This window comes from Balaenoptera borealis (genome assembly GCF_965194805.1).
Source record: "Balaenoptera borealis genome assembly, chromosome: 14".
In the NCBI taxonomy this organism is placed as follows: Eukaryota; Metazoa; Chordata; class Mammalia; order Artiodactyla; family Balaenopteridae; genus Balaenoptera; species Balaenoptera borealis.
Window position 1 is genome coordinate 67,398,844 of NC_138875.1, and position 17,641 is coordinate 67,416,484.

The 17,641-nt window shown below is 47.2% G+C and overlaps 1 protein-coding gene across 4 annotated transcripts in view; it reads left to right on the forward strand.

Moving 5' to 3' along the window:
• Positions 1 to 17,641, forward strand: part of SEZ6L (seizure related 6 homolog like) — a 199,479-nt gene that overhangs the window by 106,696 nt on the left and 75,142 nt on the right. For all 4 annotated transcript variants that reach the window (XM_082355034.1, XM_082355035.1, XM_082355036.1 and 1 more), the window contains exons 2-3: positions 14,200 to 14,970; positions 15,793 to 15,926. In XM_082355034.1, the coding sequence (XP_082211160.1) occupies positions 14,200 to 14,970; positions 15,793 to 15,926 (905 nt within the window). The remainder of the gene's footprint in view (positions 1 to 14,199; positions 14,971 to 15,792; positions 15,927 to 17,641) is intronic.

The following is a 17,641-nucleotide window of genomic DNA, read 5'->3' on the forward strand; positions in this document are numbered from 1 at the left end:
TTCCTTTGCAGCACAGGCCTCAGTTTGCCCACCTGTGAAATGGGAATGCTGGGGCATCTTCCGTGCCTCTTTAGGTTCTGCCTTTGCAGAAGCCATTCTCCCCCTTTTCTCTGCAGTCCAGGCCTTAGGAGGAGCAACCAGTGTTCTGCTCTCCATGGGGCGCAGTCAGCATCCTCCTCCATCGCTGGGGACCTCTTAGCTGGAGTAGATCCTATGCTAATTTGTTGGTAGTAGGTAGCACTTGACATTTTCTCTGGAAAGCAGCCAGGCCAGGGTCAGGGGTCGGCTGGAGGAGAGACACAGAACAAATATAGGTATGGGTTTGAGGGCCAGACAGCCCTAGTTTAAATCCTAGCTCTTTGCCACTTACCCATGTTTCCTCATCATTAAAATGAAGATAACAATAGCTATGTTTCAGGAAAAGGGGGGGAAAAGCATTTTAATGCCTCAGGTAAAGCCATGAAAATGTTTTGTTTGTCCCCAGCAAATAAAGCCACTGCTGTCCATATTCTGTCTGAAGAGAGGCCTGCTGTCAGCTCTTTAATGAAACAAATTAAGCCTCACAGTTATGAAACTCAATCCTATACATTACTGCACCTCCACATCGCCCCAGTTTTGTTTCCTTAAGGTTGACCAGGCAAAGATGACTGTCTTAACTTCACAGAGCAAGAAACTGAGGCTTTGAGAGATGGGATTTGTCTAAGGTAGATAGCAAAGTAGTGGTACAACCAATGCCTGAACCCGGGTCTCCTGATTCCCTGGATCTTCTCCACTCTGAGCATGTCTTAGAAGCATCCCAGGATGCCGATCTATTCTTTATTCTTGTCTGCAGGTCTGAGCACACAGGTGAAGGGAAATTGTGAGCTTACTCATGATGTCTTTTTAACTCACTCACGGACAATCTGGATTCATTCCCAAGTATTATATTTGCCTGTGCGAGCATATAGGTAATTGAATCTAGACAGATTTCCCACTATGAGTTTCCTCTCGGAGCTGTCTTGTGTGTCTGTCTCCCAGCCTTCTATCAATGACTCACTGAATTTCGTGTACACAAATAAATCACAGTGTGTTCCTCTCCCCCTCGCTACCGGCACATCGCAGCACCATGAGATGTGAATAGAGTTGGGGCTGGAGGGAGGGGGATGGAGGTGGGAAGGGAGAAGAGCGTTTAAATGCTAATCAGTTGGCACTGATGTCAGCCACAGTTAATCAGATTGTTAAAGACAAAGGCAGGATTGCACCCCTGTGCCAACAGCTATCTGGGCTCATTCATGGGGAAGATGGATGCACCGCCCAGCCGTCGCTCTGATGAGACGCAACTGGACATAAAAGAACGTTCAACGCTTTCTGAACCCAACATGAATTACAAAGGAGGCCCGTTTGTGGGGGAGAAGCCAGCTCACAGAGGACAATTATCGGATAATTACTCTTGCAGCCGAAACACTGAAAGAGTCTTTTCTTGCCTGTACAAACTTGTCCTTCTAACACCTGCTCCAAGTCCCCTGCAGCCCCCTGGGTTTCTGCAGCAGACTCAGGGGGGTCGGAGTGTCACGGTTTCTGCAGCAGACTGGGGGGTGGGTTCAGAGTGTCTGCTCACAGGTGCAGTTGGTGTGCTCTTTGGGGTGATATGTACATCACACCAAAATCTCCCCTCCATCTGTATGATTATGGCATATTGGGCAGTGCCAGGTAAATGAAGAGAGGGACAAACAAATTCACGAGGTGGGTTTCTATTTGCCCTCCCACTGCTAAAGCCAACTGTGTGATTGATGGGAATGGGCTGCCTTCCTGCTCTCTGTACCGTGATGAGATTATCTTCTGTAATTAGAATGAGTAGGTATGTATGTTCATCTAGAACAACTCTCCAGCCTCGAAACCTTAGACCAAAGCATCTTTGTTGACTAAGGATTTCCCTTTATGGTAGCCAGCAGTGTTAACTGCCTGCTGGTCTGTAATCCCTCACTTAAAGAGGTGGACTTGATCTGAGACCCCAAGTCTTGTTCTCCACAGTGCTGCAGGCATAACCATGATTCATTAAATAGCTATTGACGAGGGGCCTCCTATGTGTCAGGCTCATGGTCATGGAATAAGTTCTAGGGTGACAGTGTTGAATAGGGCAGGCGTGATTGCTGTCCTCGGGAAACTTACTTCTAGTAAGGAAGAATGGGAAAGATGCCAGACAAGTACGATAGTGTGATTTATGTTGTGGCTTATCTTTTTGGTAGGAGTTAAGTTGAGAAAATCCAGGAGTATCTTTTTGGTAGTGTTAGGAGTTAAGGGAAGGACAGAAAATCCAGGAGAGACTACCAGCCACTAGAAGGGGGTGGTTTAGAAAGATCCCTCTGGCTGCTGTGGGTAGAATGGGCTGGAATTATGAAACAAAGTCCGGAAGAGAAGCAGCGTTTTCATAACCATGTTGTGGGAATAATAGGATAGCTAAAAATATCTTTTTAAGGTACAACTTGCTCTCTTTGCATCTTTCATGGCGGCCCTCAGATTCTCTGGTGCCTTGTAAAAATGAAAAGCTGAGCTCATCTAACTCCCCACTGGACTCTGTGGAATGGAACCCTGGTGCCTGCCCTGGACGTTTCCCACGCTCTGTCTGTGACTACTCAGTGCTCCCAGAAATAATCTCCTTAGATGATTTTTTTTCAGAGTGATGAATGTCTGAGCCTGGTGGAGAGGATGGCTAGATGATCTGGGTTATGCCTATCCCATATTGAGGGATTTTCCTTCCTCTCCTCTGCTGGGGGTCCTGGGCCTTTCCTGTGCCCCCATGATGGAGGTGTTGAATCACAGATGGTCAGTCAATGATCCTAGCCTCCTCCCTTTTTCCTGGCACTCATTCCCCTGTCAGTTAATTCATCTCCAGGTGGAGGGAGGACATGGAATAGAAATCTGTCCATTTCAGTCCTGAAGAGAAAATTGGTTGAAAAGGAAGGAAGTTACTAAAAAACCAACGGGTTAACGAGGAAATCGAAAGGGAAATTTAAAAATGCCTTGAGACAAATGACAATGAAAACACAACCATACAAAATCTATAGGATGTGGTAAAAGCAGTTTTTAGAGGGACGTTCATAGCGATACAGGCCTACCTCAAAAAACAAGAAAAATGAAACAATCTAACCTACCACCTAAAAGAACTGGAAAAAGAAGAACGAACAAAACCTAAAGTCAGCAGAAGGAAGGAAATAATGAAGATCAGAGAGGGAATAAATAAAATAGAGATTAAGAAAAGGAAGGAAGTTAGAACAATGGACCTATGAGAGGCTGAGAACTGGACCAGAGTAGCTTTTACCACAGTGAGGCCAGGGCACTTGGCCTTCGTTAGTAATGTCTACACCCTGCTCCCCACCACCCAGGCACGGCCACATTCAGAATTCTAGAATTTCTGGATTTGAAGGGAACTTCATCATCTCCTAAGCTCTTGCTAAGTGTTCCAGAGCACCCTTTCTCTTCTTCACCCACTACATTCACTGGACGTTTAGCATGTGCAGAGCTTTGCAAGAAATCCAAAGATGCATTGCCTATCCCAGCTTCCCTTTTTACTCCCCATCCCTCCCCATCCTCCTCACTCTTCCCTCTCTACCTCCTTCCTTCCTTGATGAATTCAATAAATTTTTTTTCGATTTCTTCTCCATGGAAGACACTATGGTAGTTGGTGGGGGATATAATAGTGAGTAAAATAAATAAAGTTTATATACTTTTACTGTGCACTCAGCACTGCATTAACTTAGCTTTTCAAGAAGATACAGGGAAGACCAAACCCAACACAGAGGACAACAGTGTAGGGGGGTCTTGTGGTTCCCAGACAACTTCTGAATGTCACAGTTATTCTACACTTGGGACACACATATTCATGAGAGGTGACACTGCATGAGTGTGGACCGTCTCGTGGGAGACAGTGAACATGAGAACAAGTCACCAAGACTAATTCAGATTGTAAGAAGCACTCTGAAAGGAATGATACAGAAAGTGAAAAAGGGGATTTTGGAGAAGGAGAGCTGAGACCTGGATGACCAGAGGAAGCCAGCCAAGCAAAGATATCAAAGAGAGTTCCAGACTGAGGGAACAGCATGTGCAAAGGCCCCGAGGTACAGAATGAATTTGGAAGTTTTAAGGGGAAAAAAAGTGCATGGAGTCATACTGTAGTTTGAGGGGAAGCATGGTAAGAGATGATATTGGCCGGGGGGTGACGGGGGGGGGTGGTCCAAGGCTAGACCCAAAAGGCTTTGAAGCCCACTGAAAGGAGTTTTGATCTTATTCTCAGTGTTATGGGCAGCCACTGATGGGTTCTAACCAAAGAGATCCTATGACCTGATTTACATCTTAGAAGTACTACCCATCCACTCCAGATGATCTGATCATTTCCAAGGACTCATCTGGTACAAATCCTGATTGGGGATCAATTTTGGAGGTGTGGTGGAAAATCTGCAGTGGCTGACAGTCTACCTGTGTATGAGGATTCCCATCTGTCTTGCCCAAAGTAGAGGACCACCATGGGTCCCTTGATATAACTGCGAAGTCAAGACTTCCTTGAAGAGCGTGAAGTGCTAGGTGAAGTTCAGGTGACTTGTGTTTAACCTAAATGTTATTAATAAGCAAGTCAATGAGGCCCACGCGAAGTTCCTCCCGAGTCTCTGGGCTCTAATTAGTCAGCGCAGAGGGTGGGGATGGTCGTCACTCCCCTCAGTGGTCCTCTTCGCTGATTTTAACCAAGTGGGAAAAACAGACCCAAGGAGCCAGATGGGACCAGCTTGATTACTGAGGAAGCTGGGCTGTAGACCATAGATGGACACCTATACTCTGTCCTCCCCAAGTGACTTTGATTCAGCGTACCCAGGCCCAAGGAGAGAAGTCTGGAAAAGAGGGGGGACAGAGGGGGAGCCCCACTGCTGGCTTTTTGGTCCAGTGCTGTTGCCCTGGAAACGGGATGCCATGGATATCAGATATCCCAAGTACCTCCCTCCCTAACATCTCCAATCAGATGATCCCTCCTCTCTCAGGAGAAGTGAGGGAGAGATGGAGAAGTGGACCACTCCCTGCTGGAGTGATGCACATTTTCCCCACCCCCTGTGGAAATGTGAGAGCCGTCTGAAACCCTGAGAAAGGTTGGGGTTTGTTCTCTGCCCTCTGAAACTGGGGTGGCAAACCTCAGGGAGTTAAGTACTATTACTAATTAGTATTGCTATAAAAATAGCACACACATGGCAAATGAATCAAATTATTAAAAAATAATGCACAGTAAAAAGTGGTTCCCTTTCCCACTGCAAGCCTCAGTCCTGCTCTGCTAAGGCAATTCCCATTACTTTGCTCAAATATATTCCTTTCACTCCCATGAGAGCTGTTATACCCACTACTCTACCTTGATTTTTTTCACCTCACACTGAATTGTGTTGGCACATAGCTCTGCTGTTCTTTATGTTATTTTTAAATTAGTTACATAGTTGTTGAATAGGTAATATTTTATTGATACAGACACACACAGCTATATATGTATATATACATATACACACACATAGATACATATATATGTATCGATGTAAAGGTATGTAGTGAAAATTCTCTTTCCCACCATTACTCGACATCCTATTTCCAGTGTCCCACCTCCCCTATAACCATCATGATTAGTTTCTTGAGTCTCCTTTCAGAGTTTCTTTATGCACATATAAGCAAATGCCAACTATCTAGTTTTATTTTCTTTCCCCATTTCTACACAAAAAGCAACGAATTCTGTGTACTGTTCTGCACTTTGCGTTTTAACCTAACGCAAACCATGGCCATCTCTCCTCTTTGGTCCACAGATAGCTTCACCATCCTTTTCTTGCAGCTGCACGGCATTCTGTTTGGATGTTCCGTAATTGATTTAACCTTATTGATGGATACTTCGTTTGTCTCCAAGTCGTTTGCTACTGCATAGAGTGCTGCATTGCTTAACCTTGTATGTATGTCATTTTGCACGTGGGCAGACATCTCTCTGCAGGATAAATTCCCAGAAGTGGACTTGAGTCAAAGGGGAGATGTAATTCTGAACATTCTTGCCGGGTTACTCACCATGTAATTCACCAGTGACTTAATCTCATCCATTTGAGCCCTGCGTGTATTCCATCTTGTGTTTCTGCAGTCATTTAACTAGCCCCCTATAGATGGGCAGGTAAATTGTTTCCAGATTTTTGCTAATAGAAATAATACTTGGTACTGCGAACACTTTGTACCATCCCACTGGGTGTCATGACCATAACTGTCCTTCTGTTTGGGGACCTGACCAAGCAGCCCATCTACCTAGAAGCCTACAGCTGTTTAGATGGAATTTCTTTTGCTACCAAGCCACTTCATCCACACTCTCTTGCTAGCCCTCATGTGCCACAGATCCCCGGCCTGATCTGTGATGTAAAGTCTGGCTACAGTGGGGTGGGCTTCTTGGGTGCTCTGGAGTAAAAGTGAGGTGAGGCAGGTGAAAGGCCAGGACCAACCTTGGGCACACCTGCAGCAACAACTAGAGAAAGCGAGAGAGCACCTCAGAATCACCTGGGGCGGGGGGTGCATTCTAGAAACCCACTATGCCTGGATCCAACTGCCCCAGATTCCAGCTCAGATGGTCAAGTTAACAGTCACCGGAAGTTAAGCATAGACAGAGCTGGAGGGCAGCAGCACTCTTGTGTAGAGTAGGTGTTAGGGTAAATAAACAAGTTTAGGTTATTCTGGAAGGTGTTTTTTCAGCATCAATCAAAATGTTAAATATGTAAATCTTTTGGCTGAGCAATACAACTTCTGGGACATGTTCCTGAAGAATTACCTGGACATGTTCACGAAAGGTATGTCTTTATTGCAGTGTTATTTGAGAAGAGAGGGTGGAGAATAACAACCTGAATATTAATCGATTAAGAACCTGATTCAATAATGTATATGTTTATATTTTAATGTAGCCATTAAAAAAGCATGAAGTGGCCACATATGTGCTGACAAAAAGATAGCCATGATGGATTTTAAGTGAAAAAATGGTGGTGGGGCACTAGTGTAATGGAATACTATACAGCAGTGAAAAATGAATTGATCAAAACTACGCTTATCAACATGGATGAATCTCACAAAATGTTGAACGAAAGGAAAGGAAAGGAAGGAGCAGGTTGCAGGAGGATTCATATATAAAGTTTTAAAACAGGCTGCACAATATATTGTTCAGAGATATTGACACATAATAAATGCACACAATAATAATAATAGTAAAATATACATAATGCACATAATAAATGAGAATGCTCAAGGCCAAATTCAGGACGGTAGTTACTCCCAGGAGGTGGAGAAGAAGAAGGAGAGGATGGTAGGGAGGAACAAACAGAGATTGACTGTACTGGTTTGCCTTCTATTTCTTAAGCTAAAGGTGTACACACATGGGTATTGTTGCCTTAGTCTTCAGCTCTTTCTGAATGGCTGGAATATTTCAAAATGCACTTCTTAGTAAGTGCCAGAGCAGTATATACGATGTCATAACTCTGTGAATATTTAGATCGACAGTGACAACAGTGCTTTGTGAGGGCTGACAGCTGCTCTGTGAGCCGTGCTGGACACTCATGGGCTCATCTTACTCTCTGACAAGCCTAAGGGATAAGGCTGGTGTGATCCCACCTTACAGATGAGAACAGGGAGGCCCAGAGAAGGGAAGGGACTGTCCAGGGTCTCGTGGGCAGTTAGCGGCAGGCTGAGTCTGGAACCCAAGCAATTCTGACTTCAACCCCACACTCCTATGTGCTGTCACACCTTTTAAGGTGAAAATGCTTTATTATTTTTATATCAATACATTTTATTTGGAGATTAAACAAGATCCTATTAACAGGGGTTCCCTTTGGAAGGTAGGACTGGTGGATGGGTCGGGGTGGTACAGGGCTGATACTTCTGATTTTACACCTTTCAGGTATTCTTGCATTTTTCAGATAAACTATGTTATGTGGAAAAGAGGAAAGGACACAGGAAACAAGGTCAGAACGTGTCTAATCCTACCCCAATTTGCTCTATGATCTTGGACAGGTCACTTCCTCTTTCTGAGGTTTGATTTTTATTTTCATCTATAAAATGGGAAAAACAAAATGCCAAGTTCACAGAACTGTTTGGAGGTTGGAATGAGATCGCAGCTGGGAATGCACTTTGCAGAGTGTCAGTCACCATCTGAATGTCAGTGTTGTTAGCCCGGGCATAGGTAGAGGGCTCTGACTGAGGCACTAGATGAAACCCCACGGCACCCGAAGCCCACCCCCATCTCTGCCCTTTCTGCCCCAGAAAGTCTTCTCAAAGTCCAGAGGGTCCTTGTTCCCACAGGGCTGAGTGAGCTGGGTGAGCTGGGTCCTCTCTGGCTGAAAGGAATGGGTTGTATTCATCAGCTCTGGCTATTTGCTGTCCAAGGTGAACCTCTGGATGCTAGCACCTGTTGCCTGTGTCTGGCACATAGTAGATGCTCGCTGAATGAATGAATGATCAAATGTGAGTGGGAGAAAGAAATACAGCCCTCACTTATGTCAGTGTCCTTATCTGTAAAATGGGGATTAGCCGAAGACCTTCTCCGCCCTAAAATTCAATGATTTAAGCAAAACAAAACAGATCAGGGGCTTCCCTGGTGGCGCAGTGGTTGAGAATCTGCCTGCCAATGCAGGGGACACGGGTTCGAGCCCTGGTCTGGGAAGATCCCACATGTCGCGGAGCAACTAGGCCCGTGAGCCACAATTACTGAGCCTGCGCATCTGGAGCCTGTGCTCTGCAACAAGAGAGGCCGCGATAGTGAGAGGCCCGCGCACCGCGATGAAGAGTGGCCCCCGCTTGCCGCAACTGGAGAAAGCCCTCGCACAGAAACAAAGACCCAACACAGCCATAAATAAATAAATAAATAAATAAAAATTAAAAAAAAAAAAAAAAGCAACAGTCTTTAAAAAAAAAAAAACAAAGCAGATCAACCCCAGGAATGGGAGTGAAAGTCTGTTCAGTTCTGGGGGCAGTACCAATGGTCATCAATGAGAGGGTCTTTTGCTCCCCCCGGCCCCACCCAAGGGACATTTGGCAATGTCTGGAGTCATTTCTGATTGTCACACAGGGGGTGGGGGGAGGTTGCTACTGGCCTCTAGAGAGTGGAGACCAGAGATGCCGCCCAACATCCTGCAGTGCACAGGACAGCTCTGCCCCCCAGCAAAGAATTATCCAGCCCAGATGTAGACGGCACGGAATGAACTGACATTCTTTGTTTCTGGTTTTGTCTGATGTGCTTTGATGTGGTTTTTCAAGCCTCGAATAGCCTTGTGTTGTTATGGCTGCTAACATGCTGTGTGACCCTGGGCAGCCCATTTTCCCTCTCTGGACCTCAAGTCCTTCCTCTGGGCACTTTGTAACCAGGAACTCTGGGACACTTTCCATCTATAAGAGGTGACATTTCGTTTTTGGTTTTGTCCCTGTGGGGGCCAAGCAAACCCACCAGCATGGGCTGAGCAAGTCCTTATTGTGGAAGGTGAAGAAAGCACCACTGAATTAGATATGAATATTGTTGATGAGAACAGTGACTAACATTTTTGTACTGCCATTTATCAGAAAGGTATCCATTGATCCATCTGCCATTCCTACTTCCTAAAAGTAGTCACTTTGATTACTAATTCACGAGTCCAGTGAGACAAGAGTTACCATCATCCCCACCGGGAGACTGCATCCCAAAGGGGTTCAGTGACTAGTGAATGAAGCAATTCTGTGATTACAAATATTTGTCTGCTTTCCCTCCTCTTCTCCATCACAAGGCAGCATTTAAACCCTGCTCTTTTCATAAAAGTTTTTTTCACTTAAGAAAGTTTTGAATACTTCTTATGCACATTTTAGAAAATGTCAAAAAGTAGAAGGAAGAAAACACATCACTGAAAGGCCCACCACCCAGAGGCAACCAGGATCACACTTGGGGGCCTTTCCTCCAAGTCAAAAGATGACTCTCTGATTGCGATTTGTTTGAGTTGGTTGCGTCTAGTCGTTCGCATCCACACCATAGAGTTTTACGTCTTGCTGTTTTCACAGAACGTTATAGCAGAAGCATCGTCCAGCTTCTGTTTGCTCCACTTCTCCTTCTATCCCTTCGTGCCTGTGTGATGTGCTATTGCTTAGAATCCAGGCTGCTCCTGGCCATTCTGCTGTGGGCATTTAAGATACAGATCTTCCGCTTCAGAGCTTCAGAACTTGTGCTTTTTCGACTTCAGTGGGATGCTTCCCCGTCTAACCTCCCATCTCCCCATCAACGTTAGAAAAAAGAGAGAGAGAGATGTGTTTCCCCCACAACTTGGGTAGCAGAACAAATGTTCAGTTGCCTTCAACGTTGCTCCATTCTGTCTTGAGAGAGAAAAGCAGCATAAGGATGTAATTAAAGCTCTGTCTCTTCGGTTTGGTACCCGTATTGGGTTATCGCTGTGCGTCTGCCTTCCTAACTTCTTTTTTTTTAATCGAAGTATAGTTGATTTTACAATGTTGTGTTAATTTCTGCTGTACAGCAAAGCGATTCAGTTATATATATTCTTTTTCATATTCTTTTCCATTACGGTTTATCACAGGATATTGAATATAGTTCACTGTGCTATACAGTAGGACCTTGTTACGCCTTCCTAACTTCTTGAATGCAGGGACCATGTCCTAGAGTGTTGACTCTCATGCTGAGGGCCAACCAGCCAAGAGAGTCAGCACCCAGTGCTTTCACTCATCAATTGATTGACAGCATTCCAGTGGGGCACTGAACACCCACGATAAAGGGAGAACCAGCCAGACGTGACTACGATGATTGAAAAAGTTAAGTGCTATGGGAAAGAGGAGTTAATTTAACCCGGTGGTCACTGGGGCCCCAGGAGAAGCAGGCCTGTTTGAGCAAGTGAAGTCTCTGGACCTCTGAGGCCATGGAATCCAATTTTGGCCAATTCCCCCTGGGATGTGGTTTCGCGTGGCACTCATTTGGCCAGCGTCCCAGCTGAGAACAAAGGCCGGGTCTCATGGGCTGCATGCCTTGCAGATCACAGAATATACTCATCTGTCTTGAACATGGCCTTCAGTTTGGAGCCAGCCAGCAAGACCCCAGCGTGTGTGAGCTCTGAAGAGTAAGAAGAGGCATCGGGGGCAGGGAGATGAATTTACATGGTGCATATTGCAACTCTTCTTGGGAGACAGGTGTTCAGTGAGAAAGGGCTGACGCAGTCCAGTGGATCCGCTTCCTAAAATGCTTTCTAGCTGCTGAGCTTGGCACCAGTTTTTCCCTGGGGACCCCAGAGGTGGCAGCAGTGATTGGGGGTGGGGAGGAAGTTGACTACAGGGTCCTCTTTCTTGTATTTCCTTCTGCTTTTCTTGGCTGTGCTGGATCTCAGTGGGCTTGGAGGAGATCCAGATGTGATGGGTCTGGCAGAGGAGACCAGACCCATCCGGTCTGGTTAAAATTCGTATTTTAACCAGGAACGTGTTGGGGTTGGGGGGTGCCATCTGGGGGGTTGAAAAACGCTGTAGCCCACCCAGCAGAAACACAAACAAACCAAGGGTTTAGAGAGAGGGGTTTTGCGGGGAGAGGCCAATTCAAGCTGAGGAGAGGCTGCAGGTGATAATGCTCCTTATTTCTTGAAGGCTAGCAGCGTGATCTTTGCCATCAGGAAAACCAAGGTTTGAAACCCAGCTTTGTTGTATGACCTTGGAAAGTTATTTAATATCTGAAAGCCTCCATTTGCCCATCCATAAAATAGGAATAATGATTTCTAATTAATAAGGGTGAGAAAGATTTAAGTGAGGTAATGAATACAAAGCGTGTAGCACATGCCTTTGCACATATTCAGCACTCAATAAAGTGATCAGAAATAAAATGTTATAAATATCACTCTTATTATAGCCAAGGCACGTTGATGTGCTTTATGTCATTTGTAATCTTTTATCACCTTTGACACAACTTGTTTTCCAAGTATTTCTATCTCTCACTCCCTCTTCCACTTCCTCTCTCTCCTCCAGCCCCTTGTGATCAAGGGGACATTTTTGTGGAAAGACTGGCTGAAACTAATGTAGCCACAGGACCCAACAAAACTCACAAGCTAGTGTCAGGACTGAGGTTGTCACTTGGCCCTTTTTAGCAAGATTACCAACAAGCTCTAAGAATAATTGCCAATTACCTGATTGTTTCAAAAATCAACAGTCAGAGCTGGAAGGACCCTTAGATTTTATCTAGTCTGGCTGCCCATTTGACACACAGAAGAGGAAACCCACCCAGTAATGATGGGGAGTAGTGACCAAGACAGGACCACTATCCAGGTCCCCCAACCCCTGGTTGCATCCAAGCTCTGTGCATCAAACCACAGCTGGGTCTCGGGAGCCAGGTCTCCTGAACCCTCATCCTTGATTGTTTTTGTCTCATCACCTTCTCACTTGACAGTCTACAAAGATGGCCAATACCAATCATTTGATAAAAGTGACTGTGAGCATAAAAGTCACAGCTTTCAAGCAGGCCCACAACTGATCTGATCCTATGAGGTAGATGGAGTATCTCTGCTACACAAAAGAGGCTTAATGGACTTGCCCAGGTTCACGCAGCTAGTAACTGTCAAAGGCAGGATTTGAACCCAGGTCTAACCCCAAAGCCTCAACGCTTCCCACCTTGGACCAGGAAACCTGCCTGGCGCCTGAATGACCTGGATCTGTCCTCAGGTCATCCACACACCCTCTCCTCCCTGATGTCTGCTTCTGCCCCAGTGCCATCGTCGGCCTGGAATGTACACTGGCTTGGTAATCAATGTTACACAACAGGAATATTTGTTGATGCCAGTTGCAAACTGTTGCAGTCTAGATAGATTAAGCCACTGTCGCCGCCGACTCCATGAAAGTAAAAGAGCCTTTCCAACGGCTACGGAAATAAATTTAAATGACAGTGCTGAGGGGACCTGAGACTGTGGCTGAGTGAGTGTCTTTCTGCGGAAAATTGACAAGGACAGCTATCAGTCCTTTGTCCCCAGGACGTAATTCCTCTCTATCTCAAGATCATCATCGGGAATGTTCTGACTGCTCCAGCCCCCTGCTGAGGGCACGATTACAATGACAAGAGTATAAAAAATGATGACGGATATAGCAGTGGATACATACGGGGCACTCTGTGGGTGAGGGACCCACATGTACGTACATGTACGTATGTTTTCCATAATCAACCTCTTGAACGATGAAAACCCTCTGAAATAGGGGGCAATAGCCCCATTTTACAGCTGAGGAAACTGAGGCTCAGAGAGGTGAAGCCATTTGCCAGCTTGCAGTTGGCAGAACTGGGTCTCAAATAAGTAGATGCAGCTGCTTTCAGGCATAATTCTGCTAAACAGTAGCCTGGGCCAGCCCTTATTTAAAATTATTAGGTGGTTTTCCTTTCAAGACAAAAATAACTCACAAGGAGTCAGCAGGACATACAAGGCCCACCAGAGCCTGGCCCCGACCTCCCTGCCTCACCAGCTCTCTCTCTAATCACCCTCCACCTCTGTCCCCTGTTCTCTTTCATTCCTCTTTTTCACTCACCTCAGCCAGGCCTCGGGTCTTCCCACATGCCTCTGTTCTAAACCTGCCTCATGATTCTGGATCCTTAAATCTTCGTGTGTTTCCCACAAGGTCACTTGTACATTATTTAGTTAAAACAAAAAAAAATCAAACTCCCCCAATCCCAGGATAATATAGCCCTGAGTCAGGGCACACAGCTTAGAGAAGAGACTGTGGGTTGGTTACAGCCCCACTCATCCTCTTAGTGGGATAGCCTTGTGCAGTGAGCAACCTGCCCAGCTGTACATGGTGGTCCTGCCCCACAGACTGGGTTAGGGGCCTGTCCTCTTAGCACACAAAGCTTTTCTCTTTCTAAGCGTTTATCACATCAAATATGATTATTTCTACTTTCTTATTCCCCCTCCCAGGGCATATGTAACTGGACTGTGAAATTCTTGTGCCCTTGGTTTCTGTAGCTCTAATGCTTAGCTCAGGCTGGCCATGGTCAACCCCAGTCTCCCTGGTTGGGAAAAGGAAGTAAGAAAGGAAGGGAAGAAGGAAGGAAGGAAAGGAGGCAGCCCCACATTGGTTGATTGGGCTATACCAGCATCCTCGCAAGCCTTGGGTGCCACCTTAGGAGGGCCACCCTCAGAGTCTGCCAGGTGAGGACCTAAAGCCCCCGGCCCCAAGCTAACTGGTGTCCGTTCTCTTTCCAAGATGCGCCACTGGAGGGAGATGCTGGCCCTTCAGGTACTTACTTTCTGCCCTCGGAAGCCCTGGGGAGCAGCAGTCTGAGCCAAGAGACCCCCAAAGAGAGAGTGACCACGGACCCTCTGAATCCAGCGCAGTCAGGGGACGAGCTTCGCAAGCCAGAGATGGAAGGGATGGTCTCCTCCGCACCTCAAGACCCCGCGGCCGCATCCATGCTGCTTCCGCTTCCGGAGGAACCGGGCACCAGGCATGCCTTCCCCCCCACGAAGAAGCCGCCTTCGCTCAAGCAGGTGAACTTGACCAGGAAGCAGCTGAGGCCGAAGGCCACCACCGCAGCAGCTGTGCAGAGGGCGGCGTCCCAGCCAGCATCCTCGGGCCTGGGTCTCCTCTCCTCTGCCACGGAGAAGCCCCGCTCACCTGGGGACCAGGGCCCCGTGGCCTCCGCGGGGGAGGAGACCCACCCACTGTCGCTGTCATCGGAGGAGCCCCTCTGGCTGGAGCGGAAGGAAGGTTCAGTCCCCACGACGCCTGCGCCCCTACAGATCGCCCCCTTCACCTCGCAGCCGCTGGTGGCCCACACGCTCCCCCAGAGCCCCGACCCCGGGGCGCCCGCCGTGCCTGAGGAGGCCCACGAGGCTCCCCCAGGGGATGCCAGCCCCATGACCCTCATGGACAAATGTGAGAACGAGCTGACCGGGTCGGCCTCGGAGGAAAGCCAGGAGACCACGACGTCCACCATCGTTACCACCACGGTCATCACCACCGAGCAGGCCCCAGGTGTGCATCCCCCAGCCCCTCCAGCCCTCCCAGAACTGCGATGAGGCACCTGCTGTGTGCAGGGCATGGGAGAGGGGGGCCGGGGAGGTCCACGCCCCACCATTGGTTACCATCTATGGAACCCTAGCTATGAGCTTGACCCTGTGGCCCAGAATTAATATCCCTATTTTAGAGATGAGACCCCTGAGACAGTAAGACATCGAGCACGCTGCCCAATGCCACACAGCTAAACAGCGGGATTCAAAACCTTTCATCTTGGAACAGAATCCTTCTGTCTGCCTAGAAGGCCCTAGCCTTTCAAGGTGCTTTTGCTTTTACCGTTACATGAACTTGATAAAATGCACGTCTGTGTTCCAGTCTTTCTTCTACCTTTTTTTCCATCTTCAAACACAGAAGAGAGACATCAGCTGTCAATCATACATTGATTTTGGACAAATGCAATGTGGCCGCTTAGGAAAGAGTATGAGCTCTAGGTTTGACTCCTGCTCGCTGTGTGAACTTGGCCCAGATGCACACCCTCTCTGAGCTTTGCTTTACTTATCTCTGAGATGAGAAGGAAATATCAGTCCCTTCGAGGATGAGTGGGGTCACCCCTGTAGACCGATGAGGTGCCTAGCAGCATGTAGTAAGTTATCATTCTATGTCAGATGCTGCTATTTGATTATCATGTTGATTCTGGAGCTGAAGGAGAATGAACAGCAGTGGGAGGAGTGGGGACAGGAGAACACAGGTGTCCCCAGAGGCCCTGTTACAGCCCGCAGCCCATCTGAGAGATGACATCTGAGCTGTTCTCCGTGTCCTAATGACAGTGCTTTCCTCCAGCTCTCTGCAGTGTGAGTTTCTCCGATCCTGAAGGGTACATCGACTCCAGTGATTACCCACCGCTGCCCCTTAACAACTTCCTGGAGTGCACGTACAACGTGACAGTCTACACTGGCTATGGGGTGGAGCTCCAGGTAACCCCAGAAAGGCGCCCTGCAGTGGCTGCCACTTCCAGCAGGAAGTCTCTGAAGGATTGTCTGAGTCAGGCTTGTTTTTATCATCCTAACCAGTTTGTTTCTGGCTTTGCCCTAATGGGGCAATTTAAGCTGGGCTTTGGTGGATGAATAGGAGTTCCCAACTCAGGGCACAGCTGAAATAGCTTGGCACACATGGAGGGAAGGGGATGTGTTGATAAATTGTGAATCATTACACCCAGAAGGAAAGTCCTCTGATATCCTGCTTATCAAACACACACATAGTCATGGAAGCCCCATGTGGCTCATTTGATTCATAAACTTTTGGCTGCAAACTAAGAATGGAAAAGCAGGGTACAGTAGTGCTCAAACATCTGGGTTTTAAGTCGCAGCTCTACCAGTTAATGCTGTATGACTTTGGGTAAGGGACTCCAGCTCTCTGAGCCTCAGTTTCCCCATCAGTAAAACAGATGAAAATGTTGCTACTTTACAGAGTTTCAGGGAGGAATAAATATGACAGTGCACAGAGAGCATTCATTCAGAGCCTAAGGGAGAGAGAGCGGGCACTCAGTGCATGTTACCAATTATCCCCACCCTAGTTCCAGGCCATCCCCAACCGACCTCCCCATCTTTAGAAGCACTTTTTGATATGAAGTAAGATGACATGCCAGGAAGTGGTGAACTGTGCAGTTCACTGTCTCACAGAAGAAAGGGTGGAAGTGAAGCCAGAAATGGAGGCCAGTCCCACGTGGTGGCAGAGCCTTCCAGGCCGAGATTAGTACCACGTGGTGGCAGACCCTTCCAGGCCGAGGTTAGAGGCTGGACGTGTGCTTTTTTCTCATGGGCAGTAAGGAGCCACCAGAAGATTTTAAGCAGAGTCAGTTGTATGACATAAGCAGGACTTTACTTTAGGAAGGTTTTCTGATTGTACAGGGAGGATGAAAGGTAAGCCTCTCAGAACTTGTGTCCAGAGCTTAGCACAGCATGTGGCACATGGTGGGTACTTCGTAAATGTTCATGGAACTAACCTGGAGAAAAGTTGCAGTCCAGCTGATTCTGGCACTTGATGAACACTTTCCTCCACTTGAATAGGCCCACTCTGTGTAATACTGTACGGAGCTTTTTATCAGGCACAGTAGAATTCCTTCATTAGCACCTACTCTGGACCAGTCACAGCAGTGGGGGACAGGGTGGTGTGTAAAGCTGATGCAGAGCCTGCCCTAAAGGAGCCTGCTGTTTTGTGATTGAGATAGACACACATGGAAGACATTGGGATGCTTCTCCCAGTGGTCTGTAGTAGATGTTCACAGTGGATGTTGTAGAATCACAGTGGAGAGACAGGCAAGCTCCTTGGCAGTTAGGGAAGGTTTCACGGAGAAGGGCACTTTTAGTGGGGCTTTGACGAATAAGTAGGCGTTCATCAAAGAGAAAAGAGAGTAAGGTGTATGGCCTGAAAGTGGAAGGACTTGTCAGTAATGCCTGCCTTGCTTACACAAGAGGCAAGGGTCTGGGGTCCCAGGCCCCACTAAGAGAAGGAGAAATATTCATATTGGGAACTGGGGACTGACTAAGGTCCCCACCCCACCCCTGCTCCATTTGTTCAGCATCCTTGTCTGCGAGTAAAGTATCTCCCTTCTTTCTCTCCCAAGCCTGGAAAGTGGACTTGGCAAACCAAGTACATGGAGCTTTGAGGAGGCTCTGCCATTGAAGCCACT